The sequence below is a fragment of the Rosa chinensis genome, chromosome 6 (genome assembly GCF_002994745.2).
Source record: "Rosa chinensis cultivar Old Blush chromosome 6, RchiOBHm-V2, whole genome shotgun sequence".
NCBI classification, from domain to species: domain Eukaryota; kingdom Viridiplantae; phylum Streptophyta; class Magnoliopsida; order Rosales; family Rosaceae; genus Rosa; species Rosa chinensis.
The window spans coordinates 64,485,881-64,505,167 of NC_037093.1; the positions used below are offsets into that span (position 1 = coordinate 64,485,881).

Here is a 19,287-nt window from a genome sequence, read left to right on the forward strand (position 1 = left end):
CTACTGTGGTCACTGTTTTATAGTGGTAGCCATGAGGAAACGCCCTTGAATGTAGTAAAAACTACTTGAATGCCATGCAGCAATAATTTATGGTAATAATTGGTTGAATAATCTTTAAGATTCCTAGGAAGCTGGCAATTGCTATTGAATGTGACACTGATGCAATGCACATCTTATTTTAAAAATATTGGTCGGTTGTATCCCCAGCATGCACTAGAAATTTTTTTTTTTTAAAATACTGGTCATAAGGATCAAGCGCATATTAATTTGTATTTTAGATTTGGAAGCAGCACAGGAACTTCTCCTCTCCCAGACATTGAAGATTTGATTTAAGATCTTGATTAAAAATAGCAAGTTCTTTGCATTTTCTACCCGATCTAGTTACACATATCAAGTAGCTCAGTAATTGATAGCTCTCTGTTATCTCTTTGCAGTACATCTATCGCGAAAGGAACTTTTTAGCTGATAAATTTACCGACCTCGGGCACAAATATAGCCAACCCTGTATAGAGTTTGATAGCTTTCCAAATGATACGTACTTATCGAGCTCTTCATGTATTTCGATGCTTCTATGTTCACAATTTAATTTACTTTCATTCGTTCAAAATTGAAAAAAAAAAAAAAATGTTTACTTACTTAGAAGAAGATTGACACCACTCTTCGAGTTTATTTTCCATAATAATGGCAAGTTCATTGTTAATATTTAAGCTGAATGTGAATGGAAGACTATTTATAGGTTAATGAAGCTCCAAGAGATCAAATTAGGGTATCATTATTGCTGATCAATTTTCTCCCATTAGTTATTTTTGGCCAGATCCTCCAACTAGTTTTTTAAGTGCACATGAAAGTGCAGAAACCGCGTTTTTCAGACTAGTTATATATTCATACTTGGCCAAACATTAATTATTCACTTATCTAATTGCCAATTAGATTTAAACTAATTAGTGTTCCTTGTGTAATCGTCTGCGTGCACTCCCATCATCTCACGTGGGATCTACTATACTAATTTTTAACTTCAATTATGTACTTTCCAATTTCCATTGTAAATTATATTCACCTTTAGGCTTTAGCACTCCCACCAAGAAAAAGAATACACATTATATTCACCTTTAGGCTTTAGCATATATACTTGGCTCTGTAAGTTAAAATCACTGTAATTCATATAAATTCATTCATCTGTTGTAAAGTACAACAATTTGTTTTACAGTTTATAATGACAATGAATAGTAAGAGAGGCCAGCCTTAGTTTATCAAAGGTCTTCCAGAATCCAACCGTCCCTCAGGGGGAGTCTCTGCAAATCTCAAATAATCCTGTGGCACCGGGATGTTCAACTCCGAACAAACAAAATGGATGATTTTTCCAGTCTCGGCACCAAATGACATTTTATTCAAGGTTACAGAAATAGCAAACCTATTTTTGATATCACAGAAGCCAGTTGATCCACCCATGCCCGAGTGCCCAAAGCCAATAAGGGACCCGTCCTTCGAGTGGTATCTCTTGAACCCAAGTCCGAATGTACCATCTGGCTTGGCCAAATTTGCATATTCGCCAGCACCCATGAAAGCATCATGGATTCTGGGGTTGCTGAATATCTTATTGACATTACCTTCTTGAGGAATGGAACCGGGGTCAGTTGCATTACTAATGTCACTACTGTTGCTATTGTTTCTACTGGGGCTACCAATATCGGGATCACTAGTAGGGGCCTGCTCATATTTCTTAGTCCTGAACTTAAAAGCAGCAGCTAACTTCTTGCTTCTGTTACCTCTCTTTTTGGATGACGATTCAACAGGAAATTTGGGCATGTGAGGGTGACTACCCAGAGCTGGTTTAGAGGAAGAGGGATGAGGCGGTGGAACAACACCACCATCAACTAAGGCTGCATAATAACGTGCAAGAGCACGGGCTGAGCAATGTCCGTTAGCTGCAGGTATGATACTGCGACGGATGTTCAGCATGTTAAATAGAGGAGGCACCATGCTCGCAATTTGCACAAGGTTGTCCCCCTGAAAAGTGGAAGGTAGGTCTTTACGACCACTTATCCCTGAGACCTTCTTCAGATTGTCTACATCAGCGGTTAGGGTTGCCAGTCGAGATTCCACACCTAGAAGAGGAGCAAGGAAGCATTGTGATGACAGAAATGAAAACCCAGATAAATAATAAATAGCTGATATTGATAGAATACAACAGAAAGTAAACTGTAGATAACTAAAGCAAAGAAGTGTGATAGCAGATCACGCATACATATTCCTTCCATTGAATTGGATGAAGCAAAACATGGTACACTTGCCTGGAGGGATTCCAATATATAACTCCCCTTCAATTTGTAGGGGGTGTATGAATGCTTCTTCCAGAATCTCCTTAAATTTTTTCCCTGATGCATGCTGTACAATCCAAATATAAATTATTAGAACAACGAGGAAAAAAAAAAACTTTCAAACTTAGAATTCACGTCATACATTCCACCACAAATAAAGAGTTTGAATTGGAAAAAAAAAAAATCTGAAACATTAACAGGGTACTGTACCTCGATGATTCCACCACATATCCACCCAAAAGACAGATAGTGATACAACTGCTCCTGGCCAGGTTCAGTCTCAGGTACTGACATGGAAATGCGATTTAAACACTCTTCCCAGTCAGACATAAGTAAAGGGTTTTCTTTATTAATATCTGCCAAGGCATTGTGCAATCCAGATGTATGGTTAAGCACATGATGGACCTAAAACGCAAAGAGCACATTAATGACAGCAATACAAAACAGAATTTTATAGCTTTAGCGGAGCTGAATCACAAACTATTAACCTTTATGAGATCCTTTCTGTTTGATCCAAATTCTGGCCATATACTTGCAACACTTTCCTCAAGCTTCAATTTTCTGAAAGACAGAATAACGAGAAACATATACCCTGTTTATCAGCATTAATCAACTACTGATAATATCAAAATGTGTAAGTTCATATGATGACAACACTAACCATAACTTTCTGTGAACAATGTAGAACTTATAACTTAAATGGAGAAAGATACCATCATCATGCATTGATAAAGCTCTTATGATATTATATCAAACGAATGAACTCAAAAGATACTATAACCATTTTACTCAAACTACTCCCACCCACACAACACCAGCTTCATTCTTTTAACGGATCGCATCATGAAAATTTTACTACAATGGACTCCCCTGCTGTGTAGAAGTAGCCAATTTAGACCACCTCAGACAATGAAAGTTTTAGCAATCAGGCCAGACGATACTAATATAATTGAAAGATATTCTGAAACACGTGCAACATTTCCAAGTGAATGGATTCCCCTCCTGTGTATAATGAAGTGGCCAATTTAGACCACCTCACAATGAAAGGTTTAGCAATCAGGCCAGATGATACTAACATAATTGAAAGATATTCTGAAACCCGTGCAACATTTTCAAGTGACTAAGGGACTGATTTTGTACAACCAAAAGAACAGTCCCCAGAAAGCTTTTGGGTGACAGCATATCAAAAGATTCGACAAATGGAAACACACTAATACGCACCCGTTGTCAACCAGCCAATGTAACATTCCAGCTGTTATACCCTTTGTCACAGAAAAAACTGGAAAAAGGCTGTCAGGCTGAACTGGGCGAGGATCATATCTACCTAGCACTCCAGCTGCAGTGTCAATAATAACCTCTCCATCTTTGTAGGCACATACCTTCAATACAAAATCATGAAAATTTGGGGGAAAAATCATCATGTTTAAAAGAACAGAGTAAAAAAGAAAAAAGAAAAAGTAAATCAATTTACCTTAACCAAAAGATATCAGACAACATTCATTTCAAAAAATTCGTATGCATTAACTCATTCATAATTTTCAATTGTAAAATATACTTTATATATCAAGAACACTACACAGCCAAAATGGTAACTTCATGTTGTGTTAGTTATACCATCCCATTAAAATCTTTGTCATCTTACAGCTCTGGTTTGAGAATTCATTATAAGTAATTTCATTTATAATTACACTAGTTTTTGATTGCCAAATAGGAAAACACCATTATAATGAAACTGAGAGTTGGAATGCCAGAATATAAGATAACACAGGAAGATAAGTACGATATCGAACTTCATTATAAATTAAAAAAACAAAATTACTATAGATCTCCACGGTGTCATATCAAGTTACCGACAAATAAATTGTGCACACCTGAACTCCAAGAATTTTATTATCATTCCCCAGCTCAAGTAGGAGTCGCCTCAGCTTCGCCTCCACATCAGAGAGGGCAGGTGTGTCATAGATCCACTGATCATTTACCATTGGTCCCCTATTAATGCTTCTGAAAATTTCAAAATCGGCTCCATCAGAATTGAATAAAATATGACAACGTTAAACCAACATAAATCATATTCAGGATAAACTCACCCCTGTAAAACGGATTCAGCAAATGGTCTCATGATATCTAGATATACAATGCGGACGTTCATTACGGAAGAAAGCCCTAAATCCAAGTCAAATAAACAGTAAATTATATGTTATAGTTATTTAACACACACATCACCAGAGAAAGGTTTAAAGACATACCTCTGAGAAGATTGAGGACTCGCGCAAAAATCACAATATCACCAGGAAATGCATCAACCTATAAAAGTGGATTCTACTAGATTCAGCAAGGATTCGAGAGATATATAGCAGAGAAGCACGATGGATATGAGAACTTACAGGATTAAAGCGTTTAACCTCTTTTCGGTTAAGTTGCATCTTGTCCTGTATGACCTTCATGTTTTTTTCTCTTTGATCCACCAGAGCTTTCATCGTTTCCTTATGAATCATAAGTAAATAATTAAAACTGAATGAGATAGGGGTTACAAAGTTAGAGAAATGGAAGCAATCTAACAAGTAGTAGTTGCAATCAAGTCACTGCATACTTACAAGAGACTCATTTGGTGGCGTTGTACTACGGAAGAATACAGTTGTTATCTCCATTGCCTGCTCTGGTATATCTAGGCGCAACTTAAGTCCCATTTCTGCAAATGCCGACAATAGAGCAACATGGTCCCCCTGTTACAAAGAAACATTGCAATTTATCTTACTACTCCAAAGGAATTATTTTTAATCATTCATGAAAGAAAAGGAAATGCAAAAGAAATTATTAAAAAATACTCAGAAGGAAGGTATAAGAATATATTATTATTCATCATTGAGTCTTGTGAGAGAATGTAGACTGTTTCCCATTTATATTTAGACTTACAGTGCTCTAAATTTGTATGAAAAATCTAATCCTAGGCATCTAACTCTAAGTAATAGATGAAAAAGTAAAATATCCTGAAGTAAGGACCATAATATAAGTAGGATTACAACATTACTGATTGTTGTCTCAATCAAAGGATAGAAAACTCTCACAATATACCAAGGTTTAATACTTTTTAGTCATGGATCTATCCAAAAAAAGAAACTATTAGCATTAAACCAACAAGTAACAAGATCAAAAACTACTTTTTTGCACAAACCTCAGCAGAAGCCAAGAACATCTTCGCTAATGCTTGTTTTAGAGAGCTTGATAATTTCTTCGTAAGTCCAAAGTCCAGCAAAATTGGACGATGTGGAGGTTCCTTGCTCACAAGAAAATTTCCTGCGAATAGGATTATAGGAACTCATACAGCAGTGAACCAAGCAGAAAATAATATTGAACTTGTTCACTAATGAATCGACTTGTTCTAATCAAAATACCAAGAGGAAAATACATGGAGGGGAGAAGAGGGATACCAGGATGAGGGTCACCATTGAAAAAACCATCAACATATATTTGGTGGGCATATGCACGTGTGATTTCTTCAACAACCTTTTGTTTGTTGACACCAAATGCTTCAAATGATTCTATGTCATTTAAACGAATGCCATCCATAAACTCCGAAATGAGGACTTTCTCTGTTGACTGCCAACAAATAAAGCAGGACACAGATTAATATACATGAAAAAGGAAAGAAATTTTTCAATTTTGAAATGAGTCAGATAAACCACCAGTTAAAATCAGGCAGTCTAATTAAGGCAACACTTCTCTAGACCTTGTTCTTCAGTTTTTAGTCGCAAAGCTCTCTGTTCTACTATACATTATCTCAGATTTATCAGATTCACCTATACATATTTTTCTTTAAAGAAACAAACTTTTATTGGAAGAGAGGAAGAGAAAGAAGAACCAAAAGCCTTGATTCCTTGAAAAAGAGTTTGCAGCAACAGGGGGAAAAAACAAAAACCTACAGAGAAGGACTAGCCTGGAAAAGTAAGACACTGATATACGTCATAGGCAAAACATAAACAATCTCTAATTCCTTTGTCCTAGAATTGCTGACACTTTTCTTAGTAAAATACAACCCTGCAATACTAGGAGAACGAATCAAATAGTACCTGAATAACTTCTGGTATCAAAACATCCACTTTATTGGCACTTGGGTTATCATCATGTTTGGATTTGCAGCCAAGATTTTTAGACACTGTTCGAGTATTCTCTACGGAAGCAAAGAAGCCATAAACAATAATCAATTTTGAAGAAGTAGCATATGCATATATAATACAAACTTGTCATCAAGGCTGCCAATGCTGAAAGGATACATATACAAATTCAGCAGAAAGAAAAAGCCAAAAAGTATGGCGGACAGGTAAATTCATAACCAATAGTAAACTGGTCAGTTTGGAAAATGGGATCCATGCACTGTCAACATGAAAGTTCCTCATCAGTCATGACTAAGGAAATCATTGAAAGAAAAACAAGCCAAACAGATTACACAAGATTGCACGAGTGAATGCACCTTCCCCCAACGGAGTTCATCATGGATCACAGAGTGATAAATAGATAATGACTACTGGCCGATTGTAATACGCGGTTGCTTTATTTTTGGCTATAAGATAATAGAGATACAGATGCAAATTTATGCGCACCCACTAAAACTCCACTTCTTCCTATAATTACTCTGCTTTGCTCTCCATCATACATGCTTTGCGGGGAAGAAAAATAAAGTGGAGTGGGTTTCTAATCTTTAATAAAAGTTTTGTTTCTTATAAAAGAAAAAAAGAAATGGTTGCATGCATGTCAAATGCCAAGCACAAGAAGCTATGTGCCTATGACTAATTACGAAAAATTTGGTCGCACCAGCTTCATGATTGAAGTCGAGTTCATTCGGACATTCTTTGCACCATTCATCTATCATAGGATTAAAATTATACTGAGGCTCAGCCCATGCTATCCAGTCAACAATTGACTTTGCGTTCTTCAAGTCCTACAAAAAAAAAGAAGTCCAACAATAGAATATTAATCCTGTGTGCCCCTTTTACCATATGTCAACCCCAACTTTCAAATATAAAGTATGAAAAACCTCCAATATGATTGTCTTAATGCCCTCATGCTGAACTTTAACTACTACTTCCTGCCCATCAAGCAGGGTTGCGCGATGGACTTGTGCTATCTGCATATAGTGAGTGCAGAACCAATAAGATCTGTTCCAATATCATAAGAGTGTTTAAGAATGACCCTGAGCTAAGTGCCAACAATTGTTAACTCTACAAGAGTGAGAAAATCTTACTGATGCAGTTGCCAAAGGGACTTTGACAAAATCTGAGAACAACTCGTCCATTGATTTCCCCAACTCTTTCTGTATAGTTCGAGAAACCTGTGCAAACAAATATTCCAGTTTAGCCATAACTACCGGATGATAAAACAAAATAAAACTGAAAGGGAAGGTGTCTGATGAGTGGTTAAAAAGGTAAACGCCATGCTAAGGAATGCAGATATTTCTGTATGCACACAGGAGATGGAGATATTAGCATATCAGAAGAAAACCAGGATCCCTATAAATTCATGTGTCCCATTAACCAATAAGAAGCGGTGTAAATTGACATAACAGTATAAAAGAATACAAGACGCTACATGAATAACATCAAGCAAGCAGATATATGATTTCTAGAGCATCCAAGTCACATTTCTACAGTTTTTGATATGACAAGTTTTAAAACATAAAGAAATAACCTCTTGCAAAGGACGAGGGGGAAGAGAGTCCTGTAATTGCTTGAGAAGAGATGTATATGCTTCAGGAAGAACATCTGCCCGTGTAGACAGATACTGCCCAAGTTTCACCCACAAACCTTCCAACTCTACTATCAACCTGAGAACTCGTTTAGCATTCCGCTCATGAGCACTTTCCCATAAAGCCTCACTTTTAGATTTGCAGCGTTTGCTAATCCATTTGTCTCTATGCTGCAAAGCCTTCAGTAATGTAGAAATGAAAAGGTAAGATGGTCTTCTACATATAAATTGCCTACCAATAAGTGAAGGGCAATAAATGAATTTTACCTTGTAATCGAGGTATATAAGAAAGGCCACTGTGCATACTTTCATACGCCTTCTGTAAATGTTTCCCCATCCCATCGGAGCAGGCTACCATGCAAATAGACCCAAGACAGTTTAAATTCACAACCCTTTGCCTGGAAAAGATGAACAAACGAATTAAATAAATAAATTAATAAACCCTTTGCCTACAATGAAGCTGGCAGTGTAGCATTATTCCTTAAATAATTAGTGGGTTATTTCCGTTAACATAATGCTTAAACCTTCTCCATATGTGAAACTCATACTCCCAGTGAATTAGAGGAATTGAAGGTGTCTTTTCCACAACCTTGTCAACCGCGGAATGATGCATGCTGGTCAATTAGTGCAAAATTTACTCGCTACAATCAACCCTCATAATGTTTAGCCACTTGACTCTCTTTTCGGGCCATCATATTGAGCGCAAACCCACCAATATCAACCCTTACAAGTGTTACTACCCATGATCAGAGTGCCGATTCAAGTTCAATAACTTAAACCAGCACCCCCAGTAGCCATACCAGCAATCACTGACCAGTTCGTTCGGCTACCTTTACTTCTTGCAATTCACAATGCAATGAATTCATAAACACTCAAATTCACTGATACAGCTCTAAATAAACTCAATAATCCACCTTTTACTCGGCTACTCCTACCTACCGAAATGAGAAGCATAACAACTAAACAATCATTTCAAATTGCAATTCTCTGTTTACACACTCAATAAACTTGACATCTCCAAAACCAAAATCCAAGTTTCATCAAAACCTCTCCAAATTGACATGAAAATCATCATTCACGCAAAAAAAAAAAAAAAAATAAATAAATAAAAATAGCAGAATTGAGAAATTCACAGAGACGAAATTCGATAAACTCCTTACCTGAAGACCCGAAATGAGTTGTTATGATCGGCAAGAGAAACAGAGACGGTGCTCTGAGAGGGCTTCGGGAAGAAGAAGAAGAAGAAGTAGAGAGTGAAAGGCAAACGTTACAATTCTATTGTCGTTTTCTTTACGCGACTCCATCTTTAGCTTTTCTTTTCGCTTGTCGTTGGCCGTCCCTACCGAACCTGCCTGTGAAATTCAAGTCGTACAACTTGACGACGTAAATTGACCAATCAGAGAAAATGAACCGCCCGCATTTTAAGTTCGAATTATTACGTGTCGCGTTCTGGAGTAACGGTAAACGAGGACAGGACACTGTGAGGCGTGGCGCAAAGCTACCCGCCTTAATTTGGAAGGGTCGGTGTTGAATTTCCAAAGTCGTTTGGGATTTAAAGCTAATAACCTACCCAAAAAAATGACATGGGCTTCTCTTGAGGAACAAGTTCTTTAGGCACACCAGGTTGGACTAGAATAAATGTCCTCGTGGAAATGGTCATCGAAAAAAACATTACGGACGAAATTTCCAACCATATGTTGTGACTTATGTTTCTACTGCATTCAATCATTTGATCAATGGCACGGCTTGTGTAGTGGATTATACACGTCACTCACCTTCTTCTTCAGAGCATCTTGCTTCAATTTTCTTCATTGCTTTGGTCTAATTGGAATAGCATTATAGCAGAAAGAAACTAATTTTCCAGCAAGTTGTTCCGCATCCTTCTACTACTGTTTACCAAGCTTTCATGTTTAAGTCCAATTATCTCAAGGCGAATACTAGAGTTTCTTCTCCGAAAGTTTCAAAGTATTTTCATATAAAATGGCAACCTCCTAATGTTAATCAAGTTAAGTTGAACTTTGACGGTTCAGTTAGAAATGGTTTTGCTACCACTTGTTTTGTTATTCGTAATGCATATGGGAATCCTTTATTTGCAGCTAATATAAGATTAGGCAATACAAATGTTATTGTGGCAGAAGCAACAGCTTTGCGTGATGGACTTCATATTGCTCTTTTGCAACAGTACTCAAATATTATCGTGGACGGTGATTCAAAACTTCTCATGGACTGTGTTCAAGGAAGATGTCAAATACCATGGAGGAACAAGATGCTTGTAAATGATATCAGCCAGCTTGCACAACAGTTCGATTCAATTATGTTTAGGCATATTTACATATAAGCAAACTTTATAGCAGATTGTTTGGCTTCTTTAGCACATAATGCCCAGAATAATTCAATATGGTTTTTCTGTTTACCCATTTCTGTGTCCCCAGCATTCTATTTGGATCAGCTAGGAGAGGGTGTTTGTAGAAGTTTTGTTTTTTAGTTTTGTTTGTTATTTTTATCATAAAAAAAAGTGAAAATGCTCTAAAAAGTAAGCATTGTCGAATAAATACTTATATAGTTGACTGGTCATAAGAACATCAAAAATGAAAATTTGATGACCATTATTATTTTATTTTTATTTTGTACATATGAGTAATGAAGAGGCATCAAACATTGTGCAGGGATCTAGTCGTCTTTTTTATTTATTCTGACTAAGAAAGCAGATCTTTAATTATTACATTAGTCGAGGGATTCAAGTTTTAGAGTTTGAACCGCCTCTTTGGAAGGACTGGAACTATGTCTTATTGAAATCAAGAACGTAATTCATTTTGACATGTATAAGCTACAAAATTGGTTTTGTGATGGGTGTGAATATAGTTATTTCTCAAGGTAGAAGTGGAAAAACTTTATTTTTTAGTGTCATTTGTTTGTTTTGCTTTCGCTATATTTGTCTTCAATAAATACATAGAATACTATGACAGAGTTTTTTTTTTTTTTGACAAATCTTTAAAACAAAAAATATAGAATAAAGTGTGATTGAGAGAGATTGGTAGGTTTTTTGAAACAAGCTCAATAACTTTTATTAATTTACTGGATGAGTAGACCACGAGGGAGACTTTAAGTCATAATCTTGAGTCAAATTACACTAGTCTTCAAAAAGAACATTATAGATAATTACAATGAGTATCATGGTGGCGCTTGTTTTTCATCGGTGCTGGCAACCCTTAGGTCATGTTTGTTTCCCTGAATCTGGGCATTGGCAAAGGAAAGTGTTTCCTTTCCTGCGTTTGGGACAGGCAAAGGAAGGGAAATTGGTTCCCAAAGCAAAGGAAAAAGTGGAGGAAATTGGTTCCTCCCCCTCCCCTAAGGATTCACTTTCCCAATGGAAAGGAAAATGATTCCTTTCCTTTCCACCAACCAAACAGGGCCTTAGGGTGTGCTTTATGATCGGTAACAACGTCTCTTAGTGTTACGTTACAAGTGTGAAGGTGATGCTGTCATTTCAAGCTCGTCCCCTCAGTTTGTAGTGGTGTATTTCAATGTCAAGATAATATAATGTGCGGTTCTCTCAAAAATGCGATGGCAACTTTGGCAAGCATGTAAGGATTGTTAGATAAGTGTAGGCCTTCCTATTGGATTGGTCCATGCTCTATGTGTTTCTTTCGACGCTACAAAGTTGTGTTTTGTGATAGCATTTGGAGAACGTGGATTGAGATGTGGTTGCTCTTGTTTAGTTTGATCAGAGGATTATGTAGTCTTCCATTAGGAAAAGTGATGACAATGCGTTAGCAAACTACAATATGGTGGTTGTTTCAATTGCTTAGCCATGATTTAGCTTATCATATATTGTTCATCTCAAGTGATTCGGAAAGGGAAAGGCATGGCTCGAGCCTTGATATTTCTTTTCGTTAGCATTTAATTGCAGCTTGTGCACTGGGATTGGTAGGATGATTTGTCTTATGGGGAAATGATCATTTACCCAATTTCAGCTTAAAAATTGTCAACTTGCTCCACTAACAGTTTTTTAACCCCGTTTATCCAAAACACTCTAAGAGATTATTTCCCTAATACCCAATTAATTCTTTTTTATTTATTTTTGAAACTTTTTTGCCCTCTCCTTCTTTCTCACTTAGAGGGAGAAGTCATCCACTACCTTGCCGGACTCGGTGACCAGTGGCCGGCCGCCGACTCCGATGATGGGAATCCGGAGGCCCGGTGACCGGACTCAGAAATCCGGCTACCTGTTTGGTGACCGGATTCCGACGTATGATTTTATTACCCCCCTCAATAATACCCAGTAATCATATTATTGCCCCCCAATAATCATGTTATTGCCCCCCAATAAACATATTATTGCTCCTCAATAACAAGATTATTGTGGATCAATAATTAGTGAAAAATGAAGGTGTTTTGAATTATGAAAGCTTTTGGAGGTTTATCCAAATAAATAATCTTATTATTGCCCCAATAAACATTTTATTGCCCCTCAGTAATTTTATTATTGTCTTCCAATAATCTTATTATTGCCAACCAAATCATAATAATAAAAAAAATCACTACTGGCAAAATTTCCTTCCATTATCATAGTTCATAGTTTACCATAAAAAATAAAGAAATGCTGTGGGTAGCAAAAAAAAAAAAACAAAAAAAAAACTAGAAATTGATTTGGGCACCCATAAAAGATCTGGGCACCCAATCACCATCTTCGCCGCTCTCTGTTTCTGATGCAACTTCCTCCCAAGTAAATACAAGGCCCCTGGCGTCCTGGTGTATGTGGCAAGTGAAGAAGCAACCCAGATTATACTAATGCAAGATCTAGAGGAGAACAAGAACTCAGCGAGGTCAGTGGCAGTGCAGTCGGTGGATCTCAGTCGGACGAACCCGATCTGGGTTGGTTTTCTCAAATCCGAGCTGGAGAAGGCGTTGTTTAGCTGGGGTGGTGATCCATGGCGAAATCTGCTGGGCGATGCAGTTGGCCAGAGGTAGATAGAGAGAGAGAGAGAGAGAGAGAGAGAGAGAGAGAGAGAGGAGAGAGAGAGAGAGAGAGAGAGAGAGAGAGAGAGAGAGAGAGAGAGAGAGAGAGACTGAGAGGAGAGGGATGAGTTTCAATTTAATTACAAGGGTAAAAATGTCAACAAATGTTATATTGGGTAAATGAGATTAAAAAACTCTTAGTGGAGTAAGTGAACAATTTTTAAGCTGAAATTGTGTAAGTGATTACAACCCCGACACCAAAATATACATATTGCTTGCTTAAACACTAATAAGACAAGGAGTTGTACCACAATTACATTGAGAGTTGGAAATGTCATGGACGCTATCCCGTTATAATACTTTCTTTTTTGGCTTTTTAATACCATTCATGTCTCTAATAGGCTGTTTGGGGGTTTATTTTTCATTCTTTATGTAATGGAATTAAGTTATATATAGTTAAAAAAAAAACATAGAACAAATCAACACAGACTTTTTATCTTAGTTTTTTACAGCTCACCTGTGACTTTTACTTTTTCCTTACAAAAACACGTAGGGTTGTTGAATTTGGACTTTCCTTTTGGACCAAAGTCTATTCTAGATTGGATCTCGAATTAATTGTATTATTTAGGTGATACTCTTTCGGTTTGTAGCTAGTTGTTGCCTTTCTCTAAACTAAAGGCTAAAGCGAGAGCCACGATCCACCCACGAGCCCTTCGATATTTCCAAACTATTATTTCCCATCTCTTTCTTTAAAAGGGATTTACTTTCTTTCTCCGGCAGGTATTCGCTGACACAGCCCCACCAACCCAGTTCTGTGAACCAAAAACCACCCAGCTAACCCCCGGCGCCACGCGTCACCAATCCACGCCCTTCCTTCCCCTTTCCCCTTCCTTTCCTCATCAACACGTGTCCTGTCACCGGAAAATCAAACCGCTGGAAAAAAATAGCGTCCTCTTTTGGTAATAAAAGATTTTCTAGTCTACTTCCAGAATCTCATTTAATATTCGTGCACATTTAGTTGGGAGAACAGAAACGAAAACCCGTATTGAAAAACCCAGACACTTTTTGAGTTTTTGTGGATGCGATTTCCGAATCTATGGCGTCCTCAAAGCTCTTGATTCTCTCGGTCTTTCTGGCCCTAGTTTTCTCGCAAATTAGGGGTGAGGCTTCAGTCAAAGAAGATGAGCCACTGGAAGTAGTCCGATCGGACGGCCCTGATTCGTCCGCGCTGAAGATCGAGTTGGATCAACTCAGGTCGAAGATCCACTCACTCGGTTCGTATTTCCACTACTCTAGGGTTTCGTTTGTGCTGAAAATTGTTAGATTTTGCAACTGTTTGATTCTCCTCGGTTTCATCGCTAAGCCGAGTAGATGATACTAGAACTTGAGATCTTTCTGTTTGCGAGTTTTGAAGTGATGAAATTTGGTTTGTGGAATTTGATTCATAACAATAGGTTGAGCTATGAGGTTAAGTTGCAGAGGATTTAGTTACTTTGAGTAGAAATGATTTTCAGAATGTTAGTGTTTTACTGAAGAGTAATCTATAGTTTTCTTGTTAAAATCGTTGTTTTTGGAATATTTATAATCAGTGTTAGCGAAACAGTTTTCGGAGTTGTTATTTTTGATGTGTGGATGCACTGAATGTTGCATTGTTAGTGTTTAAGTGCTGCTTGTGCTTGTTGGCTGACGGTTTGCATCATTTTCTGATTTTTGAAGAATTTGAACTGGAGGAGAAAGTTAAGCAACTTCACAGTAAGGATGAGATAGTAGAACAGAAGAATAAAATCATTCAAGTGAACTCGGATGTCATCATGGCTCTGCAGAAAGAAGTTGATTCTCTCCAGGTTGGGCTTTTTCGTTAAACTTAAGATGTCTATTGGTATTGGTTTCTTTTGTACAATTTTTAACTTGTTCATGCTGTGTTATTGTATTTAGAAAAAAGGGTCGCTGGATGTTGAGAAGCAGGTTGGCGAGGCTCATGCACGAGCTGGTGAATTAGAGAAGCAGGTTTGTGTTATAGTCAAGTGAACTAATGTAGTCCGTGATAACCACCGCATTGTAAATTCAATCCTCCTTTTGCAGGTTGACAAACTTAAAAAGGAATTGGAAGCACAACATAAGGAGAAAGAGGCCTTGGAAGCCCGTGCCAATCAGGCTGAGAAGAAGATTGACGTTTTGATCTTGAAAATAGATAAGGTGAGTTATTGATTTCTCATTGGAGAAGAAAACCCATTTATCGCTGAATGTGCTCATTAAAAGACTTCCTAGTAGTGCGGCTTATAATGAATGATGCGTGTTGCATTGCATAAGTTTTCTTTGCGTGGTCACCATATCTTCAGAAGTCCATGCCTATCTGTATGAAGTTGCCTAACTCACTGTAGTTCTGCCAATCAATTCAGTAGTTAGTATCATCCTTTCTCTGTTAGTATGTAACCAGAATTGTTGATGCAAATGTTTCTCTATTGAATCTAAACTTCTAGTGGATATAACAACAATAATAATCCATTACAATGTGAATACAATCAGGCTATTTTATATTTTTAAGTTACATTTTTCTTCTACTTTTGCATGGTTTCTTATTTTGACTTTCTTTACTAGTGTGTTGTACTGCAACAAGAAATCGGGGATGGTTAACGATGTAGTTACTTCTTTACAGATCGAGAAGACTAATGATGAACAGAAGACCAAAATTCGAAATACTGAGCGTGCTCTTAAAGTTGCTGAGGTAATTTTTAGGTGCTCTATTAAAGCTCATATTATTCTAGATGTTGATTATGGTGCTTATTGACAATCTATCTTCCATGTTCATCTTCAGGAAGAAATGTTGAGGGCAAAGTTTGAGGCTACTTCTAAAGCAAAAGCGTTAACAGAGGTATTGGTTAGATTTTACCCATATGTGGTTGTATTTATGTTCTTTATGAGCTAGTTGCGAACTAAAAAAAAATCTGCATAGTATTTCTTGAGAGAGTAGAACAGTAAGGTTTTGTTTAAGCTTATCAGTGAATCAGGGTTCCTTAAGATCCTAGAAAAAACAGGCTTACTTGAGAACTTCTGGCTGTAATTTGAGGCATGACTGCTACTTTTATCTTTAGTAATGCATGTGATTAGCAGATAATACCTGTTAAGTTCATTTGGAAATTGTCTGCAGTAATTTAGGTAACATATCCAATTCAGTTGGTTTCTTTATATATCCAATTCAGTTGGTTTCTTTATATGATCATGAAAATGGCTTTGGGTCCTTGATACTCCATGCATTTTCTGGTAGCGTTATATGATATAGGTTCACACATCTTTTCTCTACTATCATATTGTGTGGTAGAAAATGTGATTAGGTTTCATTTGCAAGCCCTGATACATGGTGTGAATTAAATCAGGTTCATGGTGCATGGCTTCCACATTGGCTTGCTGTTCATTTCGGCTATTGTCAGGTAAACTTAAATCCATTTTGCAATTGTAAAGATAAGCTTTTATCAAGGAGTTGAAGTTATTATCAACTTGCAGTCCTTTGTAGAGAAATACTGGAATGAGCATGGAAAACCTGCTGCAGAGGTGGTGATTCAGAAGGTATTACAATTAATTTCAGAATGGCCATTTGAAGACTTTGCTGTATTAATAGTTTATGCTGATTGGAGATCATCCTCTGCTTATTAAATGACGTGCTCCGTATTCTTAATTGTCAGGCCCTTGAGAAAAAAGCTCAAGCTGGAAAGTGGGCTGAACCCCATGTGGAAGCAGTTAAAACTGTAAGCTAGGGTACATTATTTCAATTTCAGTTTAAATGATAGTATGGTTTGTCTACTAAACTTGAGTTCCCTCCCTTTTACCTTCACTGTCCTATCTCTTAAAGAAATGGATCCCGGCAGTCAAGGAACAGTGGTCAGTGGCGAAAGATTCTGTTGAACCTCATGTGCAATCACTAAGAACAAAGTCTATTGAAGCTTATAAGACATCAAAGAGTACATTAGCTCCCCATGCTATAAAAGCACAAGAGTTTGTTGATCCTTACTTTCAGGTAAATTTCTGTCGTATCCATTTTTTGGTTTTTTTGTTTATCTGCTTTGCTACATGCAGCTCACAACAGTGTTTTTGGGGTGGCAGGAGGCAAAAAAGTTCAGCAAGCCATATGTTGATCAGGTAGCCACTGTTGCAAAACCTCATGTTGAAAAAGTTAGAGTGGTGTTGAAGCCCTATACAAAGCAGGTTGTTCAGGCCTACGAGAAGTTTCTCAAATCCGCTTCAATATATCATCATCAGGTATCAGCATCAATCTGGCAAAACCTACTTCATTATGTGATTATTAGATTCTAGTTGTTTCTGAGGTAGACTGTAGCATGTCATATGTATTTCTCCCTTTTCTTTTCCTTATTTGATACCCAGAATTGCATTTTGAATTTGTGATTATGTTCATCTCGACATCTGTTTATAATCTCTAATGTAGTATTGATTGCATCAAACAGAGGGCCCTTTTACTGTATTTTCCTGAACGATACGAGTTGTTTAATTGCAAGCTTTGTTTTTATGTTTTCCTTTTTTGTTTTCTAGAAATGCTGACAAGGCTTTTTGATATGGAATCTTGTCCGTTGTTTCTACTTTCAAGTCTTACTAGATGTACCCTTGTCTTAAGCCCATAATTTATAGTATTAATATAATTTCTTCAAGGTTCAAACTACCGTACGAGATACACTGAAAAAGCATGAACTGACAAGACCTCTTGCTACGAAAGAGTTGGAGTGGTTTGCGGTATGTGTTATGAAATTTGTTTCTTTTTGCAGTATTTTTTTTTCTTTCCTCCCATTCTTTTTATTTGAAATTTTACTACCTAACCAAGTAGTAATTTAAATCTTGCAGGCCTCTGCTTTGTTGGCACTTCCCATCTTAATTCTGTTCAGAGTTTTATCCTCAATTTTCTGGTTCGTTTCTTATTCTTTTTTTCTAATTAGGTTTGCGGGAATGAATGGCAATTAAGGTTCTAAGATTCCGTTTTCATATACAAAAAGCTATCCCAACCTTTGTAACTTGCTGATCGCAAATTTTTATGCAGTACAAAGTCAACAAAACCTGTACGGAGTACCCACCATTCACGTCGCAAGGCCAAAAGGGGTCATCCAGACAAGTAGATTGCTGCTAGTTTGTTCACACGACTCGTTTCTGGGAATTGTTACGGTACACTTTTTGAAACAGATTGTGCCATCCCCTTCTTGTCAATGAGGACAATGTAAATTGCTCCCATTTTGATAATGTGATATAAATTTCGATGTTGCTTTACTTAATAGTCGGTGCTTTCGTTTCTTGCAGGCTGGTTTGTGCTATGGCAGGGGTATATGTGAAGCTATATTTTGTTGTCGATCAGATGCAGCCCTTGTGTTGTTTAAATCTTTTGCTTACATGTTAGAATCTGGCATACCAACAAAGTAGACACTCAGATACGTCTAGGAGGACATCTAGGAGGAGGGAGTTCATGTAGTGTGGGCGGTCCTTGTTTATGTTGTTATGAGGTGTATTTTATTTTTTATTCTTACAAGTTCTCAGGCCAAAAGACCGTCGTGTTTCACACGTTTCCTTGGTAATTATAACATTGGTTGTTTTAGTTTTATTTTATTGATTGTGAAGAACCGTGAAGAATCCAAATATTTTTTTTTTGGTCAATACCGTGAAGAATCCAATGGTTTGGTGTCATTGATTGTGAAGAACCATGAAAAATCAAATATTTTAGTGTTATGGCCAAGAAATTTATTATTGATTTTTGTAAAACGAATATGTAGACTTCATTTCACACTGGGCTGCATTCTTATTCATCCCACGTGCTGATTTGTGAGAGCGCTCTGTTATATTTTTCGGTTGAGGCCAAAACTAAAACTAACCTGCTAGCTATACATAGTTTAATAGCTGCTCTACATTCACCGACTTACCGCTCTCTGCAAGGGTTTAGGAGCGTCTTTCCTTCATGGCTTAGTCGTCTCCAGACTCCAATACTTTCTTCGTTGCTTTGTCAATCCGTACAGGCCTTGCTCTGCTCATTCTCCTTGTGGTTGCTGTTTTCGTTGATGGCTTTGGTGTGATTGTTTCAGGATTGAACATGGTGCCTGTTGGGGATTTTTTCCCTCAAGTGGTGGTGTTACTGGTGATGGGGGTAGCGGTTTGGTCCATGTCGTTGCGAGTGGGGTAATGAAGCACCTCACTTTGCTGGAAGGTTATAACTCCTTTTCTGGTGGAGGTGATCGACGGTATGATGCCGATGATGTTGGAATTCGTCAGCGGTGGCCTGGCTTGA

General features: G+C 37.4%; 2 protein-coding genes across 3 annotated transcripts; one reads left to right on the top strand and one right to left on the bottom strand.

Moving 5' to 3' along the window:
• Positions 1–1,124: 1,124 nt before the first annotated feature.
• On the bottom strand, positions 1,125–9,430 carry LOC112170232. 2 transcript variants are annotated; one of them, XM_024307442.2, is made up of 19 exons: positions 9,218–9,430; positions 8,325–8,455; positions 8,001–8,237; positions 7,558–7,644; positions 7,351–7,440; positions 7,128–7,254; positions 6,386–6,486; positions 5,747–5,915; positions 5,491–5,612; positions 4,913–5,041; positions 4,703–4,801; positions 4,565–4,622; positions 4,406–4,481; positions 4,190–4,319; positions 3,540–3,697; positions 2,807–2,879; positions 2,529–2,723; positions 2,292–2,385; positions 1,125–2,105 (listed from the first exon to the last, which is right to left on the bottom strand). In XM_024307442.2, the coding sequence occupies exons 2-19, from the start codon at positions 8,397–8,399 to the stop codon at positions 1,243–1,245; spliced, it is 2,883 nt and encodes a 960-aa protein (XP_024163210.1). In that variant the 5' UTR covers positions 8,400–8,455; positions 9,218–9,430; the 3' UTR covers positions 1,125–1,242. The 2 variants fall into 2 exon arrangements, with proteins under 2 accessions (XP_024163210.1, XP_024163212.1); XM_024307444.2 differs by lacking the exons at positions 8,325–8,455; positions 9,218–9,430 and having other exon boundaries at positions 7,351–7,471; positions 8,001–8,222.
• Positions 9,431–13,729: 4,299 nt separating this feature from the next.
• LOC112171992 (golgin IMH1) lies at positions 13,730–18,671 on the top strand. Its single transcript, XM_024309142.2, has 15 exons — positions 13,730–14,290; positions 14,733–14,860; positions 14,952–15,023; positions 15,099–15,212; positions 15,673–15,741; positions 15,832–15,888; positions 16,391–16,444; positions 16,518–16,580; positions 16,697–16,759; positions 16,864–17,028; positions 17,115–17,270; positions 17,676–17,756; positions 17,865–17,926; positions 18,058–18,179; positions 18,312–18,671. Exons 1-14 carry the CDS (start codon positions 14,113–14,115, stop codon positions 18,131–18,133), a joined length of 1,338 nt encoding a protein of 445 aa, XP_024164910.1. The 5' UTR covers positions 13,730–14,112; the 3' UTR covers positions 18,134–18,179; positions 18,312–18,671.
• Positions 18,672–19,287: the final 616 nt, after the last annotated feature.